The sequence below is a fragment of the Trachinotus anak genome, unplaced genomic scaffold (assembly GCF_046630095.1).
Source record: "Trachinotus anak isolate AG129_WGS33_773 ecotype Australia unplaced genomic scaffold, CSIRO_AGI_Tana_v1 ptg000013l, whole genome shotgun sequence".
NCBI classification, from domain to species: Eukaryota; Metazoa; Chordata; class Actinopteri; order Carangiformes; family Carangidae; genus Trachinotus; species Trachinotus anak.
In genome coordinates this window covers 24238062-24260713 of record NW_027273864.1, presented here as the reverse complement: position 1 = coordinate 24260713, position 22652 = coordinate 24238062, and the positions used below count along the sequence as shown (strand labels likewise).

General features: G+C 40.3%; 1 protein-coding gene across 5 annotated transcripts in view; it reads right to left on the bottom strand.

Moving 5' to 3' along the window:
- The window catches only part of rap1gapb (RAP1 GTPase activating protein b), an 88452-nt gene that overhangs the window by 26554 nt on the left and 39246 nt on the right, over positions 1–22652 (bottom strand). For 4 of the 5 annotated variants that reach the window (XM_071495301.1, XM_071495296.1, XM_071495293.1 and 1 more), the window contains 2 exons: positions 19962–19997; positions 3419–3512 (listed from right to left, as the gene is read on the bottom strand). In XM_071495301.1, the coding sequence (XP_071351402.1) occupies positions 3419–3512; positions 19962–19997 (130 nt within the window). Of the gene's footprint in view, positions 1–3418; positions 3513–9958; positions 10769–19961; positions 19998–22652 lie in introns of those variants that run through there. The other variant, XM_071495300.1, reaches the window with a different exon arrangement.

The window sequence follows — 22652 nt, the reverse complement described above, 5'->3', positions numbered from 1 at the left end:
GTCAAAAAACTGTATGTGAGTAAATATATATGAGGGACATTAATATCCATGAACCATACAGTCCACATTTCTCCTGAAAAACTCCAGTGCTTCACTAACTCCTCACACACAGAGGCCCATTAAATTTCCACAGACAAATTGCCAGTGATTTGCATCCAAAGTAATATCTCCATCCCTCCATTTATGCTTTGTGGGTTAGCTGCATCCTCAAAGGAAATACAGTAAAATGGAAAACTAAACTTCAAAGACAGTCAATCAGTGGGCACAGATTTAATCATTTCAGCCAGAGAAAATCCATCAGGGGCCACTGATCAGGTCTGGCTGTAGGGACTAGCCTGACCTTGCTGTAGCAACTAATGCTTGGGAGACACAAATGGAGTTCACACAGATGCCCCACCCCTTCCCACTCCACCCCATCGATGCATCAGAAGAGCTGGTTGATTGCCACAGAGGTTAAGGTCTACTGAACTGCTGCAGAGCTTTCTGTCTGCTGAGAAAGACTATCTGTCTTTAAAAGCAGTGAACCATCAAGCACTCTGACTCCCTCCAACACAGAACACCTGTTGTTGTTTGATTAACATTTGTTGGCCATTTGTATGTGTGATGCATTCTCATCACTAATTACTTTATCAAGGACCTCAGGAAGCAAGAACCTTGAACTTTCAGCATAAAGCTACTGAATTCATTAGTACCCCTCTACTGCTGAACCTGACAAGGGGCACAAGTTAATGAAATAATTTAAAGAGAGCTACATTCATTTAGCATTTGCACTCCTGTAACACACTGTGACATTGCCAGACTCAGACAGGTTTAAAAAAGGATTAAAATCAATGCAGTAGGACCAGAGATATAATCTTTTTTTATTCTGAGCATTCTTTTTATCCTTCTTTCTTGTTCAAACTAAACCCATAATGCAACTTGACCGCCCACATTTCACTCTGAGATATGGGTATATTATGCCAGTAGTGTTATGTGGCCTCAAGCCTCTAGCATCCAGCAGAGATGAGGAGTGAGCCACAGAAGTCGGGCTAGCTCACTTCTTTCTAACTCTGCACTCTCAGATTATTTTCTTTTCAAAGTGTAGCCCTCAGACCCAACTGACGCTAGGGCAATGTATAATCTTTATTATGTGCAGCTCACACTGGAGCTAAGATCGGCTTCACGCAACTTTTTTTCACATATGCAAACACACTGTAAGCAGAGTTTAAAGCACAAAGCACATGGATTGACCCTAATACCCTTGGAGACCACGCAGTAAAAACCTTTAGACCATTAGCTCTGATCCCATCAATATAACTCACTGAAGCAAGGTGTGTGACTTGCATGAGTATCAGGTAAAACTTCCAAACTAAGAAGACTGAAGACACAGGCAGCATGTCTATGTCTATGTGCAACCTACAGGCTAATGTAAGTGTTCACCTTTCAATATGTCAAGTTCAGGAGACTGTACAGTAGTATTGTACAGTACTTCGTCTGAAGTATTCTTGTCCTTTCCCTGATCCAAACTCCACTATGTGAATTGGTCTTGGGTTCCTGTATCACCCCTGTTCTATTCAGAGAGACTTAATTACTTGAAGAGCTTTTAACTTCAACCTCTGCAGTTATTACAGCAATAAATGTTGCCATCTTGTTTAAGCGCTTGGCTTTAAACAACCCTACTGTGTGCAACCTATAACCCTTTATAACTACCTGTCACTACACACACACACACACTCCATTTTGACATTTGCAAAGTAAGGCTTGCTAGAAATCTCCCTCTTCCATACAACATGTAACATTATAAAATTATTAGGTCTACAATTTGACTTGTAAAGAAATGTAAATGAGAACACATGAAGACATGGACACAACATTTAAAAAGAAAAACAAATGTGTCCCTGCGAGTCTATTCTCTGCAGCTCCATATAAAGCTACATGATTAATCCCTTGCAAATTGTATTACCAGTAAATGTGTGACAAAAATAAACCAGTGTGTCTCCTACGGTATGTATTAGAGAGGAACAACTGCTGCAGATCTATATTTGTCACAGATGCCTGTGACAGAGGGCACAGACTCTTCTGTCAGGCACCACAACAGCCTGCCAACTATGCTAGCAGGGGGGGAATCAAAGGCACCTTTCACCTGGGTGTAAAAGTGAAAGGATTTGATGAGCGAAAAAGAGGAAGGAAACCGATGAGGAACTAAAACACAGATGCCCTGAGGGTAGGGATGGACTGGTAACACTACTTCACGACTACTGCCAGTAGTAACTCCATGTCCTGGTCTCATGTAATCACCAAAGACAAATACTGATCCGTCCAATCACTTTAAAGAGTTGGGCTGATGTTACTATAAAGTTTTTATGACTGTCAACAAATTCTTATGAGAATCACGGTTGTATGACTCCACCAGGGATTACATCCCTGTTTATCCAGAGTCATATATAATATTAACACTATTTGTGAAATCTTGACATAATTGCTGTGTGAAGTTTTGTTTAATGGCAAAAAAGTGTTTTATGAGGTCACACTGACCTCGACTTTTGACCACCTAAGTCTAATCAGTTCATGCTTGAGTCCAAGTGGATGTAAGAAGTTCCGTCAAGGGGTTATGATAAGTGTCCACCAGAATGGGACCTACAGACGGACGGACAACCTGAAAACAATATGCCTCTGGCTCTGGCTGCTGCCGGGGACAAAAACAAACTTTCTTTTTTTGTGAGTTTTCAGCAAACATGCCTCAAACTGGAGTGAAGAGAGAAACGAGTACCACCTTCAGCCACATATTAGGATGAAGTATGTGCGACTGACTCCAAATGAATTCACTGCATGATTATTGACGATGGGGCTCGCTACCTTAATCCTTTCTTATAGGTTTCGGACAACAATTGTGGTCTATATCTAAACAGGAATAAGATGCATCAGGCTTTGGTTGCACAGACGGTACTTCAGATAACTTCAGTGTTGGGTTTGGTCTTTTGAAGGGATTCATTGACAGCAAGAAACCACTTATGGAACTGGGAGTAACCAAAATCCATTTGTGTCTACATCATCCGTCATTATGGAAATATCCTCAACAGACCCTTTTATCAGCAGATATTTTTGACTTGTGATAACAGGAAATGCACAGGTGCATCTAATAACATTAGTAATTAATGACTGAAGTGTACCAGTAAGCCATGCTGCTCACCAACCCTGTACATTCCCAGAGGCCTGGAACATGAAAACCTAAATGGAATGCAATCATTGATGTTATTAAAGTGGGTTTGTAATTTTTCAATAGTCATGTGCCCATATAGTGATTAAAACAGCTTTTATAAAATTATTCTTTGATTCTTGGCATGTTGAAATTCTCTGTTTCAGATTCATCGGATCAGGTTCTTGGCACTGCCTCAGTTCCCAGAGAAGAGAGGAGCAGCAGGTTGAAGTCTCACGTTACCTTTGAAAGTGAGGGAAGAGGAAATGCAGGGTGGGAGTGTGCTAGTGAGGGCTCTACTTCATCAGAGATACGAGGAATCCTTCCATCATGTTTCCTGTGAGTCAGAGAGGATGGAGGGGTGGGGAGGGAGAGAGAGAGAGGGAGAGAGGGAGAGAGAGGTTATGTAGCCTTAAGCTGAGTTTCTCATTTAGGCAATAAGAGAACAGGAAAAGGTCTGTAACACCACTGACTCATCCCATTGAAGAAAATCATTCAACTCTTACTATAAAGGATGCAATTATTTCACCACAGTATTTCTTCATTCAGGAATAAAACCAAAACTTCCTGTTGCCGTTCTTTGTGTATAGCTTGCCTGCAGTTTTTGCCTTCACACCAGCCATGTTGAAAGCGATGAGATTAGTGTGATTAGAGGTGAAACTGTGAAACAATAGATCAGGAGAACTGCATAGATGAAGAGGGAAAATCTAGAAATGAGGGGGAACAAAGAGAAAATTGATACAAAGCAGAGGAAGAAAGGAGGCTCAGCTTTCATCTCTTAACCCGCTGCCCTCACCTCTCCTCCTCTGTTCCTCTCGGCCTCTTATCTTCTCTGTGTGATTGGAGAGAATTACCAGTCTGACCAGGATTCTGGTCACAGCATATTACTTCACACTTTGTCTCACACAACAGTCAGTTGCTAGAACTGGCAGCCCGTCTGTGCACGCATCCTGCTCGCAAACCTGCAGCAGAGGGCATTTCTAAAGGCTGCTCAGGAGCAAAAGAAAACACAGAACATGAGCTCAATCCTTTGCTGAGTGAAAATTGGTTGAGACTTGTGCTTTCACACTCACGTGTTCCCTCTATTCTGCCATCCTGGCACACAACACAGTGGTTTGAAGATCATGTACAGAGTGATCTTTCTTCTGCAACACCGTCCATTATTAGATATTGTTGCTCTTCCTATCTGAAAACACCTTGCTGATTACAGCTGGGGAGAATCTGTAAGTCTGAGTAAACAGAGCCGCGCTTTTATGATGACAGACTGCTGACCTGGAGTTCAGACATCAATTTGGAACAGAGCAGGAACACTGTTCTTTGTTGCCTCTGATCTCTGCTGAATTCAGGAAAATGACTTCCACAGCATCCTCAGCTTTTCAGAACTGACATTTCTCTAGAGTGTGAACTTTGTTACATCTTCCATATAATGCAGCCAGAACACAAAGAAAATATGATGTCAAAGGCTCCCGCAAGCCAAGAATTCTGCATTAAAATCTGCCTATAAAGAAATGGCTTACTGAGCTTGTTCATTAAGAAATCTGCCTATAGGCTGTGATGACACCTTCTTTAACTGTCACTATGGGAAAAATTAAGGTAGAAGGTCAAATACCAAATATGAAACTCAAATTTCTGAGACTCGAATTTCTGATTCAATAGACTAAATCAGATGGTTTCTTGTTTTACATTTGCAAATATAAAATCACATCCTTTAAATTCATTTTTCTGTACCTGCCTGCTGCTTCATCATGCAGACAGCTAACCCAAACCGCCCGAGTGGAACTGCCCATATCCACAATGAAAGGCAAAGCACAAAGGTGCAGATCAATCTTTGTCAGGGAAGACTCAAGAGACAGATGAAGGCTGCCTGACTGCCTGCCACTTCCACTACCAGTGGCAGGCTTGGTGGCTCTCATCACAGCAGATGAATAATTTTTGTGGTTGTGTGTGTGTGTGTGTGTGTGTGTGTATGCATATGTGTGTGTGTTTATGCCCTCACTGCATTGATTTACAAGGCAGATAACAGAAACACGAAGGAGTAAATGCTAAATGTGACTCAGGGAGGGATTGCAGGTTGGCATATTCTGACTATCACAGCAAGCACACATTATCAAATACCATCATCCTGACATACAACACGATGATACTATAAGATATGGATTTATTTAGTCTCAAGTCAAAGAGGAATGTTCAGTAATTCATCATCTGCTGCGAAAAAGCCGTGATGCACTTGTGCAGTAGATATATTGTTAGCCTGCAAAGAGTGTGACGAAACTGTACAGTCTGGGCTGCTGGTTTTTACTGAGGTTATATAAATATACATGTAGCAGTTCTATGACCAATTTCACAAGGAGGGATTCTGTCAGTCTTTATTATATTTTTATAATGTAGATTAAAAGAGGTCAAGGTTATCTGATTTATGGGAAGCCTGGGCAACATTCTGATGTATTATTCAATATGATTTAATATGGTAAAAAAAAGTCTGTTTTTTATGCCTTACAGGTGGGTTTCAAAATAAAGGCTGCCATTTCCAAAATGCTTCGCCTTTTTTATTATATTACTTTTATTTTTGTTTTATTTTGGAATGACCAATTCCCAATTTACTGTGGGAACTGTTGACTGGGGGGCATTTCTAAATTAAATATAATCATCATTATTACGCTCATTAAAATTGCAATTATGTGACTAACAAGCCTAAATATCTGCAGTGACTAAGGCCTATTGTTGTAATATTCTTGTAACACATGTAACTTATTTTCATTGTTTATATACTAGCCACTAATTTTCTCGATCAATTGTGTAATCATTCGATCTGTAAAATGGATGAAGAAATGCCCATAACAAGTTCTCACTGACCAACCGTCCCAAACCCAAAGATATTTCATTTACTATCATAAAAGGCTGTGACTAAAACATATTGATATTTGAGAAGGAAGTGAATCTTTGCCATTTTGGTTAAAAAAAAAGAAAATTAAACGATTAATTATACTATCAGTTATCAAAATAGTTGCTGAATAATTTTCTAGCAGGTAATAGACTAGCTGACCAGTTGATTTAAGACTAAATGTGACTGATTGTGATGTGATTAAAATGAAACACACATTTTCTCTCACTTCTTGTGTGTGATGAACCAGAGTTATATACATGACAAACAGACTAATGAGTTTTGGACCCGGTGGCTGGCACAGGTCAAACCTGTGCACAGCAGCAGCAGGTGGTGGGGTCACTGGGCCCCTGACTGCCACACAGGAGGCACATCCCAAGCAACACTTATCTAACCAGTTTAAACAATGACAGTTAGGCTGCCTATTGCCAAGCTGCCCGCACATGATCGCAGGAGATACGTTCATTTCTGAGTCACATCTGATTAATTATTTGGATGCAGAGAGAAACAGAGAAAAGAAGAGAGGTATATTACGGCATGTGCTCAAGCCAGTGTTAATAAAAGATCCATGATAATCTGCTTTTATGGGCTGAGCATGTGGTCACTACCACAAACAGTTGTGGTTTAGTTTCGCTGACTATACATGGATCTTGCAGATACGAGCACGTCTTGCTCTGTGGTACACACACTGAACACACTCCTTCCTTTTTTTCTCTCCATACTGAGGCCGATTTCTGGTCACAGCTGCAGTTGTTTAATAGCGTGTTTCACCTAGCAACATGACCTATTCCCCGAATTACTGTAAGATGTTCCACTTACAAAAAAAAAATAAAAATACAATATCAAATGATGGCATCAAATTTGAGAAGATTATAGGCAATATTACCATACTCATGAACCATCTTAATGGAAAATGCAGTTTCCAGGAGACTGAACAGTTTAGTCTTTATATGAAGAGCTCCAGTGGTTTGAGCAGAACATTTTCTCCTCTGCTGAATAATACACACAACATACGTATATTGCCATAAATTACCAAGATGAAAGGTATTAGGCAACTATAATGAGTAAGAAGACTGATTTAAAAAATATTCAAATATTAATCTCCAGTTTCATAAAAAAAATAAATAAATAAATAAAAACATAGGCTCCAAACATAGGCTGTAAGCAAAAGTGCCAGACTAAGTTTACATATTATTTACAGGTTTTCATTTTCAGCACGCTGGAGCACGAGAGTAAACAATCTAAAGTAACGGAGACAAACTGTTAACCTTGCATTTAATGTGGGTACCACAGTGAGGCAAACTCCAAAATAACTGGTATTCACCATCAGGCTCTTTGAACCATATGTTGTCATGTACTTTCTGGCAGCAGGAAGCTCCTAAAACGGACACAAAGCATTCTGAAACTAAATCCACCAATTAATCCCATGTGTCGCCTGCAGCTGCTTCCACAGACTGCTGGCTCATGAGCTCTGATAAGAATTCCACCTTTCTTTAGTCCAGTCATGGCTCCGGCTGTGCAGCACCTGCAAATAAAAAGGAGCTGGACGACAGTGAATGCTCCGCAAGCTTCACCGGAGAACATACATTTGAGTAAGATTGGTCGGTAATGAGCTGCTGTGTGAGTGGAGAGGGTCAAGGACAGTCAGACACAGCAAAACAGTTGAAGCATTATTTTAAATTACATAAGGGTTAATGTCTCAATTACACAATCTGCTGTCCAGTAAAATAAATATTTCCTCTGGAGGTGGCTGCTCTGACCTTCCATGTTCAATAAATGACAGGTTTGCTTTACTGTCATGACTTGAATAACAAGTAACAAATACAACAAAAACAAGACAGTATAGTACAGTACTGTTTATTGTGTTAAGTCATGCTCAGTTATTACAGATTATCCTTAATAGCAAAAGTGCAGTTACATTTAAAGAGGCTGGTATACAGTGTTTTTACCATTCAATGCATCATAATAATAATGTTTTGATTGTGATGTTTGATAAGTGGGTATAACTTTATAAATAAGCTGATTATAATGTACTGTGTACATTCAACAACTATCTTCAGTGACAATAATTGCATTGACTTTGCACCACAAAAGTTATTTTACAGTTCATTTATCATCATCAGTTTATCAGTTGTAGTTAGCTCTGCAAAGCCTTAGCACAGTAGCCACAGTCAGCTGACAGTCAGGCCTGCCAGCATGTGTCAGTATGATATTTAGCACTGCAGCAGAAAAACATCAGGCATGTCATAAAACCAAATAACTGCAATGGTGAAAAAGAAAAAAAGCAATTCTGAGGTTAATCTGAAGGGTCATCTCAGAGGCTCATCAGCAGAAATCTACCGTGGTTCTTCTAGTAAATATCCAGAGCTTCAGGCTAAACATGGGGTGAAGAAGACTACTGCTTTTGTGCCAGCTCAACAGATGCAGTGGTTTCTTTGGCAAACAAAAGCTAACCACAGGCACTGCGCGGAGAGCCAGATATTATTGGATCGAGTGCTGCTATGGTAGAGTAAGCTTGTCTATTAATGGTAGCGTAACTTTCTCCTTTAGAGCTTACCAAAATGGACTTTAGTACACAAGTCTCCTTCAGGGAGAAAACCTTGGGCATCCTACATTAATTCAGAGATCAGAAGTGCTATTAATTACTTTAAAAATTATTTCTGTAAGCAACAAGATGTAAAAAATACTTTTCTAAAGGGAAATAGAGCACCAACTTCATACTGATCTAGCTCTACCCATTTCTGCTGCGGCCATCTACTGAGACTCAGTAAGGTTAGTCAGGGATTACCGTATGTAACTGTCGGTCTGACAATATAAAATCTACAACTGCTCAATCTGAACAGGACATTTCTTTTATCGAAACAGGGTTTTTATATTTCAAAGATATTTCCAGTGCAAATCCCTCTATAGAACAATAACAAAATTATCACAAGGAAACAGCAGGTCTGGCACAACAGACCTATCACCTTGTAAACCATCAGTCAATACTTTTATGTTCTGACTGGAAACATCTGTCTGGGACAAAAACGACGTATTTTTCTTCCTTTTCTTACACCCATTTTACTGGGTCTCAAGTTGTAATTGTATTTTACTAATAGTGTACAGGATCATCATCATCATCATTATCATCATCATCATCATCATGTCAGTTCTTGTCTTGATGTCACCAAAAGACAGATCCTGGAGTTGCTCCAACTAGACTGAAATGGCTCTGGCAAAGCACAAACTTAGCAGATATTCTGACACATCTTCCTCTTGATAATCATCGTCATAACAGTCAAATGAAGCTCAACCGAATGTGAAAGAACAGAGCAAACTATTAAAACCAGAATGTTATTTTCCAATTCTTCTCCAGGTTTTGCGTCTCAGTTGCATTATAGCTTAAATTATATATCTTCATAGCTTAGATAAATAAATAATAAACAAAAATACGATTTGGATCATATATTTTCTCTCTTTACGAGTCTTGCTTTGCTGTAGCTTTTCTTCCACCAGCACCACACACATGCACACTAGAAGAGACAAGTGCACATAAACCCCTAAGCTTTGCAGGTCCACTTAGTAGACAGCAACTAATCTAATCAACAACAGCAGCTAATGCACAACGAAAGCAGAGTCATTTACTCGAGAGGCCAGTCAGCCACTTCCTGTGTGGACAAAAGAGAGAGGGAGAGGAGGATGGAGACATAGAGAGAGAAAGTTTAGAGTGGAGGATGAAGAGATCAGGACAGAGCTGGACAAAGAGCTGAACAACAGGCAGACTCATCCTCAGCGGCTTCTACCATAAGTCTGTTCTCTCTCTTATCACTCTTGTCTGGTATTGACTGCAGCTCTGTCTCTCCAATTTTTTTTTTGTCTTTCAGCAGTTACAAGTGCTCTCCATCATCTCCATCCATGCTTACCTGTCTGCAGTGCTGCTTCACTTGCAGCTCAGTCTCCTCTCCTCAACAATTTGCTGCTTCCCCTACGTATCGCTCGCTCCGTGTGTCTGACTCAGTCTCTCTGTCCTCCAACACCTGCTGTCGGAGATCAGCCTCTCTCCTGTCAGATGATGCTGAGAGTAGCCCTCCCTCTACCCTCCTTGTTTTTCTCTCTCCCTCTCTCCTTCTTTGTCACGTACATGCATGCATGTTCGTGGCTGTTTTTATTCTAAAGGGAGCACAAACGCTCTCTTCTCTCTAGCTCCTGTTGTCCCTCCTGACGTCTCCCCTTTGTTTTCCTTCCATCTCCGTGTCCCCTCATTTCGCTAATGTCTCTCTTAATAACAGATTCTGCTGCACAAAATTCCACAGCCGGATGTAGGCTTGAAAGCAAAGTTTTCGTGAAAAGGGGACATTGCACCGTTTGTAAGTGACATCAGATCTCTCTGTCCTATTATCTGCCTCGCTCTGACAGCTTGTTCCAACATCATGAAACACCTCCTGCAGAGATTAGCCTAACCATCCCATTGTCCAATTGACACATTAGTGGCAGACAGTTAGCTGAAAAGCTCTTAAATGCTGCAGATTTTGGAGCACACTCTCACATAATGGAGAAAATCACTTTTTCAGCCCACGGAGGAATAAGCACAGGTCAGTGTTGCCCAATGTATTACTGAGCAATCACATTTCTCTATTTGGTGGGAGGCTAAATCCCCATGCATGAGACAATAGACGACATCACTACACATTACACGCATAGTCACAACTAAGTAGATTTGCATAAGAGGCATCCACTGGATTTCAATACCACGTCACATCTCTGCGGCAAACATAGTACAGTATCTACAAAGAACTGTCTGAATTCTAAATCACTTCATCATCCAAAATAGGTCCAGTGTAGTTTGCAAATGGTGATGACACACAGCTGAGCATTCTCTTATATCCATAACAGGAGTTTTGGTGTTTTCAGATTTAACTGGTGAGTCAAAGTGCGTCACATAAATATCTTTGCTGTGACTCAGCTTTGTAATATCTGCAATTTTTATACATGGCTGTTCTGCACATATAGTGCCCAGCAGGACAAAAGAGTAGCTACAAAAGATCTATATATAATAAATGACCCATCACCTTACCACACATGCTCCATTTTTCAGAAAACAGTGTCAGAGACGCTCACTCTCCAGAATCTTATGCCAGTCCTTCCTCCTCCTGCGTCTTTGCTCTGAAGCATTACCTCTGATGACTGATCTAGCTTCTTGCTAGGGTTACAGTTGGAGTTCTACTAGGAGCACCAATCAATAAGCCCGACTGCAGGCCCTGAAACAAACCCATAAGGGGATGTGAGGCAAGCCTTTTGGCGGCCTGTTGGCTCGTCCACACCCTCCTGCGAGTGTAAGGTTACAGGTAGCACAGAGCTAGGTTAACACACACACACACACACACACACACACACACACACAAGCAAATATGCCACAATGAAAGTTTTCTTTTTCTTTTCATACTCAGGAGGTTCTTGGTTACACTGGATAACCTGTATTGTGGTTTCCCAGTAGAGGTCCCAGGTAGACTGCTCTATACCACTCACCTGGGGAAGACAGTGTCACCTCAGGGAGGGCAGCTAAAAAAATAAGAAGCTGAGCCCCCACAGGCAGAGAAGGAGCATGAAACGTGCAGGTTAAGCACAACCAACACCTTCCTGCCTGTTTCAAGCCTCTGAACTGCCGGTACACTGAGCTCAAGATGAAAGAGGACCTTTGCTTACACGGGGAAGAACAAGTGGGAGTCAAACCAGGTCATAAACAAATTATCTGTATTTTTTCCAAGTGAGTACATGGGAATTCAGGATTGTCAAGTTAATCAGATGGTGTGCGATTACAAGAGCAATTGTATGTGGGTCATGCTGCGACTCTTCTGACTCTTTTCCCCCCATTTCTCATTTCATTAGTTTCACCCCACTCTGTCTCTCTCTCACTGTGACTGCTTGCTTTGCACTGTTGTTCACATTTTTCTTCTGAGGCAGCTAAATTTAACATTTACACACTAAACAGCAGAGAATACTCCTCAAAACAGCATTAGTAACAAATTAATTTACAAGATTTTTGTCCTTGTGACAATCATTATACACTTGAGGACTAAAAGTCACACTCAAGTCCCCTTCCTCTAACGCTTTAGGGCTGTCGGGCAGATTTAGCCTCATTGGCCTTATCCAGAGCCTTCTTTCCCCATCTTTATCTCAAAAAGTCAGCAGTTCTTAATTTGGTTTTACACGTGTTATTTGAGCTCTGGTGACACCTAGAGTATAGCTGAAACTTTTGTAAAAAACTAACTATGATAATTTAGGAATCTTGAGATTTTTGTCCTGGTTTGCTTTTAAAGGGTAAGTGCAAGCCTATAAGAGCCAAAAACATAACTTATAGTGAAAAAGTTATATAACTTTAAGTTATACATCTTTTCTACTCACATGTCACTATTTATATCAATGTCTCCATAACTGTGTATTTTTGTATCATGGAGACTTATGCAGGTTAGTATTAAAAAAATAAACAAAGCCTGCAGAAGGAGTAGTTAAACGGGACCACTAACACCACTATAGAGCAATGTTTTCACAAGTGGGTCCCCATTTTGTTTGTATTGTGCATGTAAACAAAGATGAATATGTATGAATGTGAGCATACAGGTAGCGTATTTTACATCCTGCCTTTGGTTTGGACATTACTCTGCTGATTGGGAGTTGGTTACAGTAACACTCCAGTAAATGAGGCAACGCACCAACAATGGAAGGGAAGAAGAAGACTGCTAGGAAGCAAATATGGATGTAAACAATACAGGGTTTAAAATATTTTCAAAAAATGGGCTTTGTATACATTTTATGAGGAGGGAAGTGCACTCAAAACATTTGTTTGACCTCAAGGATACACACCATGTATTTTAATGAGATACATTGAATGTAAACATAATGTTTGATTGTTTACAAGAAAACCTTAAACTAAGGCAGGAGAAGAGACATAAGATGACTTTCTTTGAAAAATGTAATTAACATGTGGAGCATTGGGTTGCACGACTTGGCCTTGGTTCTCATTCCCCTCACGACTTGAAAGGTGGGAAACGAAGCAGTTCTTCAACACAACAACCGTACTGTCAGCACGCCCAGAACCTTGCCAGCTCTCATAATTACCTTGCATTTAGGTGGCCCTCTCTATTGATTTTGGCAGCGATAAAACTGGACCCAAACTGAGTGTGAAACCACAGGACTGTCAGTGGGGCAGGTAGCATACGGAGGACATGCTGGGGCTCATCCACAGTTCCCCAACACAATTCCCCTAAATTTCCAAATCAGACTCTCAACACTTAGATGTAGCAGTTTACATTTGATACAGTTTATGTGGAAACACTAAATTAAGTTCAAGGTTTACATTAAATTTCCAATGGAACAGACAAAGTTGATTAAAAAACGATAGCAGCAATAATGGCTTTGCTCATATCCATCCATTTAGTGTACAGTGTATCTTGCTCAATTGCATTCAGTCTGGACTCTGTACCAGGAAGCATTGGGCAGGGTACACTCCGGACAGGTTGACAATCACACAAGCTTATACATTCAGACAAACACGATCACATTCACACTTATGGAAACAGGGAGTTCTAACTTGCTCCTTCAAGCATGATAAACTGTACTAAAAGTCAATCATAAAATAACAGCATGTTATCAGTTTGACATAATCTGAAGGCCAAAAAATTAAAAGGTTCTGGAGCTAAATTTAGTCTGCTGGCTGTACTATAGATGGATTTGATGGAGGAAAACTAGAAATTACCTTTGTTTTTGTGTGAATAATACTGTATTGACAGGGAATATGAGGTAAATGCTTTGTGGCAGGTCAATTAAACAACACAAAAACAACTAGCATCAGCAGTATTTTATTGCTATAGCTTTTTCATTTATTTTTCAGTTGGTAACGTAAGACAAAAAAGTAAGACAAACTTCTCCAAGCATAGGACTGTCAAATTTGAAATCCTGACAATATTTCCTTGTCCTGAATTGATTGAATGGTGAGTGGTCTGAGCCAAACCCCAGACTGCAGTGTTTCTGAGAGCCCCGGTGACTAACTGGGTGATTAGAGTCATTATGTGGGTATGCAGGACTGTCAGCAGCTGCGCCAGGTGGGCACAGCGGCCCCTGAGTGAGGAGCAAACACACAAAAAAAGAGCAAAAAACTGTTAACAGCACAGCTGACCTCAAGCAGAGACTGACGCTGAGAATGAGAAGATACTGATATGCAAATGATGAATAACAGTAAAGAAATGTGGGTGTATGACTTGTTAATATGCTAATATTGGAGCATAAAACCGGCATACATGTTTGACAATTAGATGTATTTACAAGCTTGATGCAGTGAAGTGCGCTCATGGCTCTGTGGGAAATCAAGAAGAACTGAAACCATTTGCTGTGGGAAATCAAGAAGAACTGAAACTATTTGCCAATACTGACTACATCGAGTGTTAATGAGCCATCTATTGGAAATCTGGGCACGAAACATGATGTTGGTCTTCACCAATTTCCAGACAAAGGAATGTGTCAGATTTGATCTCCAGTGACAACTTGTGCCTCAGAAATGGGTTTAGAAATATCTAGTTGATGACACTGACTGCATATACGTCATCGTATAACTATGATCAACAATTTTGAATATGAACCATGTTCATAAATAGAACCCAAAGCAAACCACACTGAGCGAAACAATTGCACTGTGAGACTGACGCATTATTTCCTCCATCGTTTGCTCTCTGTCAACCTACTCAGTGAGGTATGTGCAGCGCCTAATTGAGGTGTCTCCTGAACTGAGATGTAATAGAGCTTGATTACATGGAGTCAACCTCCTGATAATGTTAAATGGCTACAACTGCAAGCAACATTACCCCCTCAAGTCAGAGCTTTTCAGTTAATTAGAGCAATACGTCTATACTAGGTGGGGAGGTTAATGAAGCACAACAGGGAGGAATGTACAGTGGATGCGTGCGTGAGTAATATTATCATTGGGGCTTTCAATTATCTGTAGTTAAATGGAGAGTGGGCAAAAAAAACCTACATATTTTGATATGCAGTAATACATTTCAAAACGGCAACAACACCTCTACGTCACCGTGTCTTAAAACTGAGCATTTTCATTCCTAAAAAGATGTGATTTTAAGTTTGACAAGACGGTGGACGTGTCTTCAAAAAGAACCTATCATGCATGCCTCTTTTCTCATCAACCATGGCAGCTGCAGGCCAGCATGTATTTAACTGAACAGGTGCACTGAGTAACAGGCAAACCCCATCTGCTAAAATAACCTCCATCCCCATGCTGCTCTCTCACTGTGCCCTCTGCACAACCTGCATGTGCAGACCACATTGCGACCACATTGGGTCATCATGTTTTCATCAGTGACCTCACTGAGGACTGGACACACCCGTCTGGGTCGCAGCAGGGGTCTCTTTCCTGCCTGGTTTTGATGCAGCTGAAATCGTCCATCCACTGACACTGAAAAATCCAGAAGCCCAGTGATTATTATTCATGATAAAACTCAGCTGGTCTGTTGGACAATCCCAGAGACACAACCTGGGTTTAATTAGTGTGACAGTCACCATAGTTAATGATTCTGAAAAGAATTTGTTCTGTTCTCATTGTTGAGCTCTAGAGATAATTAACATGCGTCAAATTCATTTAATTATGTAAGGTATGTAGAATAAGATAAGTGGTTTTATAAAACAATTGCATTTTTTTGGGGGGGGGTGCCTTTATTATAGATCAGTGGAGACTGACAGGAAAGGGGGTAAAGAGAGGGGAATGAAATGCGGTCGGGAGTCGAATCGGCGACTGCCTGCCAAGAGTGTCTTGCGCTCACATGGTCTGCGCCCTAACCACTCGACTACTGGGCCGTCCAACAATTGCATATTTTGAAGGGAATATTTTGTGACACATACAAAAGAGCTAAAGTGCTAAAGCTAAAGCTTAAGTAAGATACTGTAGGATTTTTACCACCATGAAAACATTCTAGTTTATAGTTTATCTGTCATTAAGGTTTAGTGACAACACAAGGGAATCAGAAGACACACCTTTGTAACAGCAACAATCAGGCTATTATGTAAAATACAAATCTAATGTGCAGGTACTCAGTAAATTAAAAATGGGTGACCCATAAATTACCCTGAATAAAATTGTGTACACATATACTGTAACATCAGTAACATCATGGTCTTCCTACAAAGAATTATCTCTGCTGTGCATTAATCAAAACTTTGCACAATGCCTTTTATTTTTTTTGTATTTGTGTTAATATGCGGATTAGATTAATTAAGTTACACTAGACTTGTTTAAAGACTGAGGCTAGTGTCCAGATGTCTAAATCCCCCAAAATGAAAATGTCATCAGAGCTGAAAGTAACATGCAAATGTGAAACAAAGAAAACTGAAACATTTAAGAGTAAGCTCTGTCAAACTAGTGTAATTTCATAATTTGACCAATACTTTGTGATAGGAAAAAACAAAAATCTCTACAGAGGGATGAGGGGCCCCAGGTGAAAGTCATGGTGCCTATGGAGGAATGGATGAGGCCAGAGGAGGCTGAAATGATCTGTGGCTCCAGCCATGTTACAGCCAGTCTAAAAGAGGTCATGTGTCAATACAGCAGGATGGTGGTGATGGTTGGATGGTGTGGGGGGTGTTTTCATTGAGCACTGGCTGTCGTTGCTAAAAGTGAAGCCACAGGACATCCTGGCAGCAGGGCGTACCGCCAGGCTAAGACTGTCCAAAAAGGGTTCAGTGAACACTGCAATAAATTCAGCTTGGTGCAGTGGCCTGTTCAGCCATCACATCTCAGTTCAGTTGAATGTCTGTGAGATGAGAAGCCATCCAGGCTGTTCAGGAAGCAATAAGGGTTGCAATGCAATATTAGGAAGGCAGCTCTAATATTTTGTTCATGTGGGGTATGCCATTTACTGGAAGTCTCCATCTAGAGCTTTCAGTATAGCAAATGTAAACAGTTTGTTTGTCCCCATGACAGTAAAGCTATATATATATATGAGACTCTGTATATGAGCCTTGATCTGCCCCTTGAGCTACAGTGGCCTACTCTCTCTTCCTGTTTGCCCTCTCAACACAACACTAAATCCTATATTAGGATGAAAACAGCAATCTGAAGAGCTACATATGCCCAATTAAGAGCTCTTTAACTCACTCTTTCTCATCATTCAGCACTGAGGACCACTTCATTACCACCCCGCTCCTCATGTCATTCAAAAGGTTGGCCAGGCTCTTGGCCCTGGCACTGCTCAGAGTAGATGCCTGCAAGGCAACAGTCATACCTCTATGCAAATACATAACGTTTTACCTTAATAAACATGTTAATTAAAACAATATTTTATTTTATAGTTTATAAATTACAGTAGAATTGCCAATCATGTTCTGCTTTATTTGCTGCATTAATAGACAGACAATAATTTTAACTGTTGCTTGCTAATGCTTTTCCCTCTTAGTCAAGAATCAAGTTGTTAGGGACAAAAATTTCCACATCCAGAATAACAATTCTCACAGAAATGCCACAGCATTTATTCTGGCTTCTTACTGCAGCACAGCAGGAGCTTTAGACTGAGGAGGATAAGCACCACCATTATCGCGAGCAATCAAGTTAATGAGCGTTTAATTGGGAGCACTGTGCTGCAAGCAGTTTAACACAGTAAAGTAAGTGTGTTCTCACCTTTCCTGAAGAGCACCTCCTCTTCCAAATGATTCAGGGATACTCAAAGTACATCATAACCAACAGAAAGTGTTTGTGTGCCAGAGTGAGATGATGGAGACAGTGGTGCTCAGTAAGATTGATGGAAAAGTGTGGGCACTGTGTGTTGTACACACACAAGCACGCAAACACACAAACACACACACACACACACACCTACACCTGGCTGGCTGAGGATAATGTGATAGATTTGAAGCAGTGGCTGTGGCAGGGGATCCAGGAAAGCAAGTTTTTCTAAATTTCACAGACTTGAAGCTATTCCTAGCTCCTATCCACCATAGCTGTGTGAAAGTCTGGGTAGAAGAGATGGACAGACCCACACGCAAAATCCCATACGTCCAAAACTGAGACGTGTCCTAACTAAGCCATACACCTTTTTTAAGTGATCCAACTACAAATGATATTGCAACAAAACCTGTGGGATTTAGGGAAAAATTAACTCCTCAGGAAATCGCTCCCAAGGCCCAAAACAAATGGATTATTTAATATAAAGTATGTCGGTTATACTTTTGCTTTTTAATCTAAGTGCAGTCTGAGACTGTGGAATACTCAACTGGCATAATGACTCAGTGATTAAAATCAGAGCACTGTACTGTGGATAGCCATCAACTGCTCAACCCAGCCCCGTGGCACCATTAGTATGTGCTACAGACCTGTTTGTCACAGAGAGAAATCCAGCTCCTCATAATGAAATTCAGTGGGTGTGCAAGGGTGTATTCTCCCCTGATGAGCCTGAATCATCCTTTTGCCTTCAATTTCCCTTTTCCAGTACACCCTCCCATTGTCCTTTCCAGACTCATTATGACTCGGTTTTTTACGAGTCTAGAGCCCATTTGATGTATAATGATGAAGCAACACAATTTTTTAGCTGCTGGCATGCTGGCTGAGAGCCGTGAAAACAAAACGACAAAATCCCTCTGAACAAAAGAACTCACTCTGATGCTTCACTGCATATGACAAAGCGACACACAAAGAAACACACGCACTTATGAAAATGCAATTAACATAGAATGTAATTAATATTTAGTCTCCATTTCTGTGATCTCTTTCCATTTCTATTTCCCACTCAGCTCGGGGATGGACTACACCCAGTATGGGTCCATGCAAAACAGAACAATCCTGCCAATAACCTATGATAATTATAGTAGACAGCCAGTGTTCACAATGACATTTGCTACATTGATTCCATACCAAAAACTGTGTATATCATTACATCTACATATCATTATAATAACAAAATATCAAACTTATGTGAACATCGATTTTAGTTCAACGCCAAATAACTCACAGCACCACAGACAAATATACTCATGGATTCATTACGGCCCTGGAATATAAATGAAATATTGCAAATGATGTATTTGTGTGAAAGTTGGACTATCAATCTGCCTGTGGCCTTTGGTTAAGATCTCAAAGGCGTGTGCCCCACATGTCCAGCTGGTATTGCACACATACTTGTGCTCCCTGTCTCCCTCCATCTGCTCTTGTCCCCGTAGTTACAGCCACACATTTCCTTCTTCATGCTGGGGCACTACCTGCCAAGTAGGGAACATTACAAGCTCCACTGTCTCCATGCTGGTCGTCCAAAGGTCCAAAGCCATAAGTACAGAAAGGCTTTCTAAGTGAGAAAATAATTTCATGCACAACTGAAAATCTTACAGGAGCTAGGAAAAAGCCAGAGTTGAGATAAGGAGAAGGGGAAGTCTGCTTATGGTTTTACCGCTCTAAAAATACAGGTCTTATCAGCCCTCTTTTTTAACTATGTCTATATTCAGGTCATCATACTGTCACCACTTTGGGAGAAAAGCACATTTTAAGAATATTAAAGTGGAGAAGGGTGCTTTCAATGCAATACCTCTTCCAGCAAGTAACTAACTAAGCATGAAACTGATGGACAAGTCAAAGGCTACTTCCCAGCTCTTCATGCTGAGTACAATACAAGTACAGAACATTGTTGCTGCACACAACACAAAATCATGCTGATTCTAGATACAAAAATAGAGCTAGTCCATGACACTGTTGTCATGTTTCTTTCTTCCTTCAGATGATTGAGGTTGGATATATAATCAAAAGTACAGCAAAAACAGCTTTGTAGCCTGAATCTCGAAGGCTTTAATAGCTGGCAATGCAACGTTTGGAAAGGGAGTGCAGTCAAGCATTAAAACTAACTTCTCTGATGCATGGTGTTGTATTTCAGTAAAGAGAGGACTCACCATAAGGTTCTGGTCCTGGAGAAGCTCTTGTCAACTCTAGAGAGAAACAAATCAACAGCAGATTAATGTTGGTTCTCATCCTGCATTACCGTAAGATGATTTTAAAAAACATCTGAGGAAGGTGAACCAAAGCGAGAAGTGTGAAACCTAACAGATATGGATTCTTATATTGGGGTAAGCGACGAATGACCTTCATTTCTTTCCATTTAACACTGGGAGGGGTTATTTTAGCCTAAATAACAGCAGGTGTTAGAGAATTTTCTTTTTCTTTTTTCTGCAACGTCTTTTGAAGGAAATATTTTTTTCAGGGAAGAAAAAAAGAACTTTTTTATGAACCTTTTTTTCTACCAAACCAATGAAAATACTTGCTTAGAAACCTTAGATGCAAAATGGTTACTGCTGCCATATTTTTTTAACGACTTGGGGGGGCAGCAAAAACAAGATATAAACACGACATTAACATATTATCACCTTAGTAAGTTGAAACGGTGAACTTCCTGCTAATGTACACATCAAGTAGACACAGAGCAACATTAGCATGAATTTAAGTCCAGTTTCTGTTCACCTGTCGAATGTAAGAGTGATTCACTCTCCTTTAAATTCCTGTTTGGTTTCACTCACTTGGTTTTGCTCCACCAGCTTTTCACAAACTTTCTGTTCACTGTTTGGTTCTTGGCAGGAAGTAAACAGTGGGTTTATCTGAATGTTTTTTTGTGTAGTTTTTTTTTCTGTTGCCTACTGTGTCTTGAAAGTAGGGAAACTAAATAACAACAGTAAAGTCGCCATGAAAGAAAAACAGTGAACAGCAAGACACCATAAAACTCCACAGAGTGAGGGGAGGGGCCGAGTTGGGTAATAATCCTCATGTTTTTGTTGAGACAGGAGACCCCTTTCATGTCATATGTAATGATTTGATCAATACAAAAAATACTGTTCAGTGCAGGTTATGCTTTCAACACCACAATGTGCCTCTGTAAAGCCAGATGAATATGATCCACATCGCCTCCCTCCACTGCTCCCTTTTTCTCCCTCCCCTCCTTTATCCGTTCCTCTGCCTGCCAGCTCCTTGCTAAGTACATCCAGAGTGGGATTGTCTCAAAGATGGGAAGTGTTGTTTGGCAGAATCAGGCAGGAAGACAGATAAGGTGTTGGAGTCTATCGTAGAACTGTCTGATTAGGGGGTGTTGTTTCATAAAAAGAAGTCAAAAATATCACATATGATTAAAAGGATTGTGATCTGTTGCTGTTACATGGAAAGATATAAGATAGGTTGATTTGACTAATGACAGAAAGGGGAAGAGAGCTCGTGTGTTTATAGGTAAAATTAACTGCCAGGAAGATAAAAGGAAGGAATAGGAGATAAAAGGCAGCCAGCAAAGGGAAACTATGGGTTTGGCTGTTTTCCTCTGTTGGTGAATTAGATTCAGAAGTGACAGGAGTTCTGTGGTTTTGTGGTGCTCTCTTTCTATTTACCCTGCATACAAATGATGTGGGGCAGACTCTCCCACCTGGATCAATCTTTGAAGCAGCCCCTGAATAGACGACAAACAATCTACTGATAAGCTTACCCCTTCCTCCCCAGGGCTAAACCTTTCAAATGATTAATGCTGCCTTTTAATGCAGACACACTCACGGGCCCCCACTCCGTTCTTCAGGAAAAGAACAAAATCAAAACAACCAAAAGGTAATTGAAGTCATTCCTCTGACAGTTTCCCTCAACAGGATAAAGGGAGAAAAGACAACTGAAGTTTGGTTTAAGTAAAGTGTGCAACAGCAATTTGTTGCAATGAGACTCAATTTCAACTACTCGTGGGATCACTGCTGGGTCATTTCAGGTGTCTACTTCAAATAATCCACAGTTCTCATCCTGAGCAAGATTTCTCAGGAAGTAAAACTGAATCCAATGTGTAATGACATATTTGGTTTTTCCAGTAGCTTGGTAAATTCTACAAAATCAATATACTTACTTGTCATTAATCCACAGTCCGTTGACTTTGACACAAAGTGTTTTGCTAATTCCTTTTCCTTACATGGTCTCACGAAAAACCTTCCAAAATGATGAATGACATTCCTGGCAATGTCAAAAACCATTTACTGTAAGATTTACCCATAAAGAGTAGGGATGCATTCAGGCAACACTCACATATGATTTACCGTCACCTCCATAAAATATTCATAGAGCAACATCTCACTCCATTTTAAAATAATTGATTTATGCCATAGAAGGGTTGGGATGTATATCAACAGAGTGCACGGTCGGATACTATGTGTATCACTTTTAAAACCTTGTTTCTGCTTAAATATACCTTCCTCTTAATATATTACACACATCCCTGCTGCAGGGATGGTGGAGGAGATATTCTAATCCTTTATTCCATTAAAAGACCAAATATTGAACTGTAAACAAACTGCACTATGAGAAAAGGTCCGGCATTGAACATGTCACTTAAGTAACAGAGCATACATATTGGCCTATTAGCAAAATGTATTTAAAGTATCAAAAGAAAAAATGGCTCCAGTGACTCATAAACTATTATATTATTGGATTATTATTGCTGATGTATTAATGGGTAAACAGCATTTTACTGTTGAATCTGGACAAGATGGAGGTAACTCCAACTACTTTTCTGTTGGGTAGTTCAGTCCAACGCAATGCATGTTATAAAGTTGTTATATGTTATGTATGGAGAA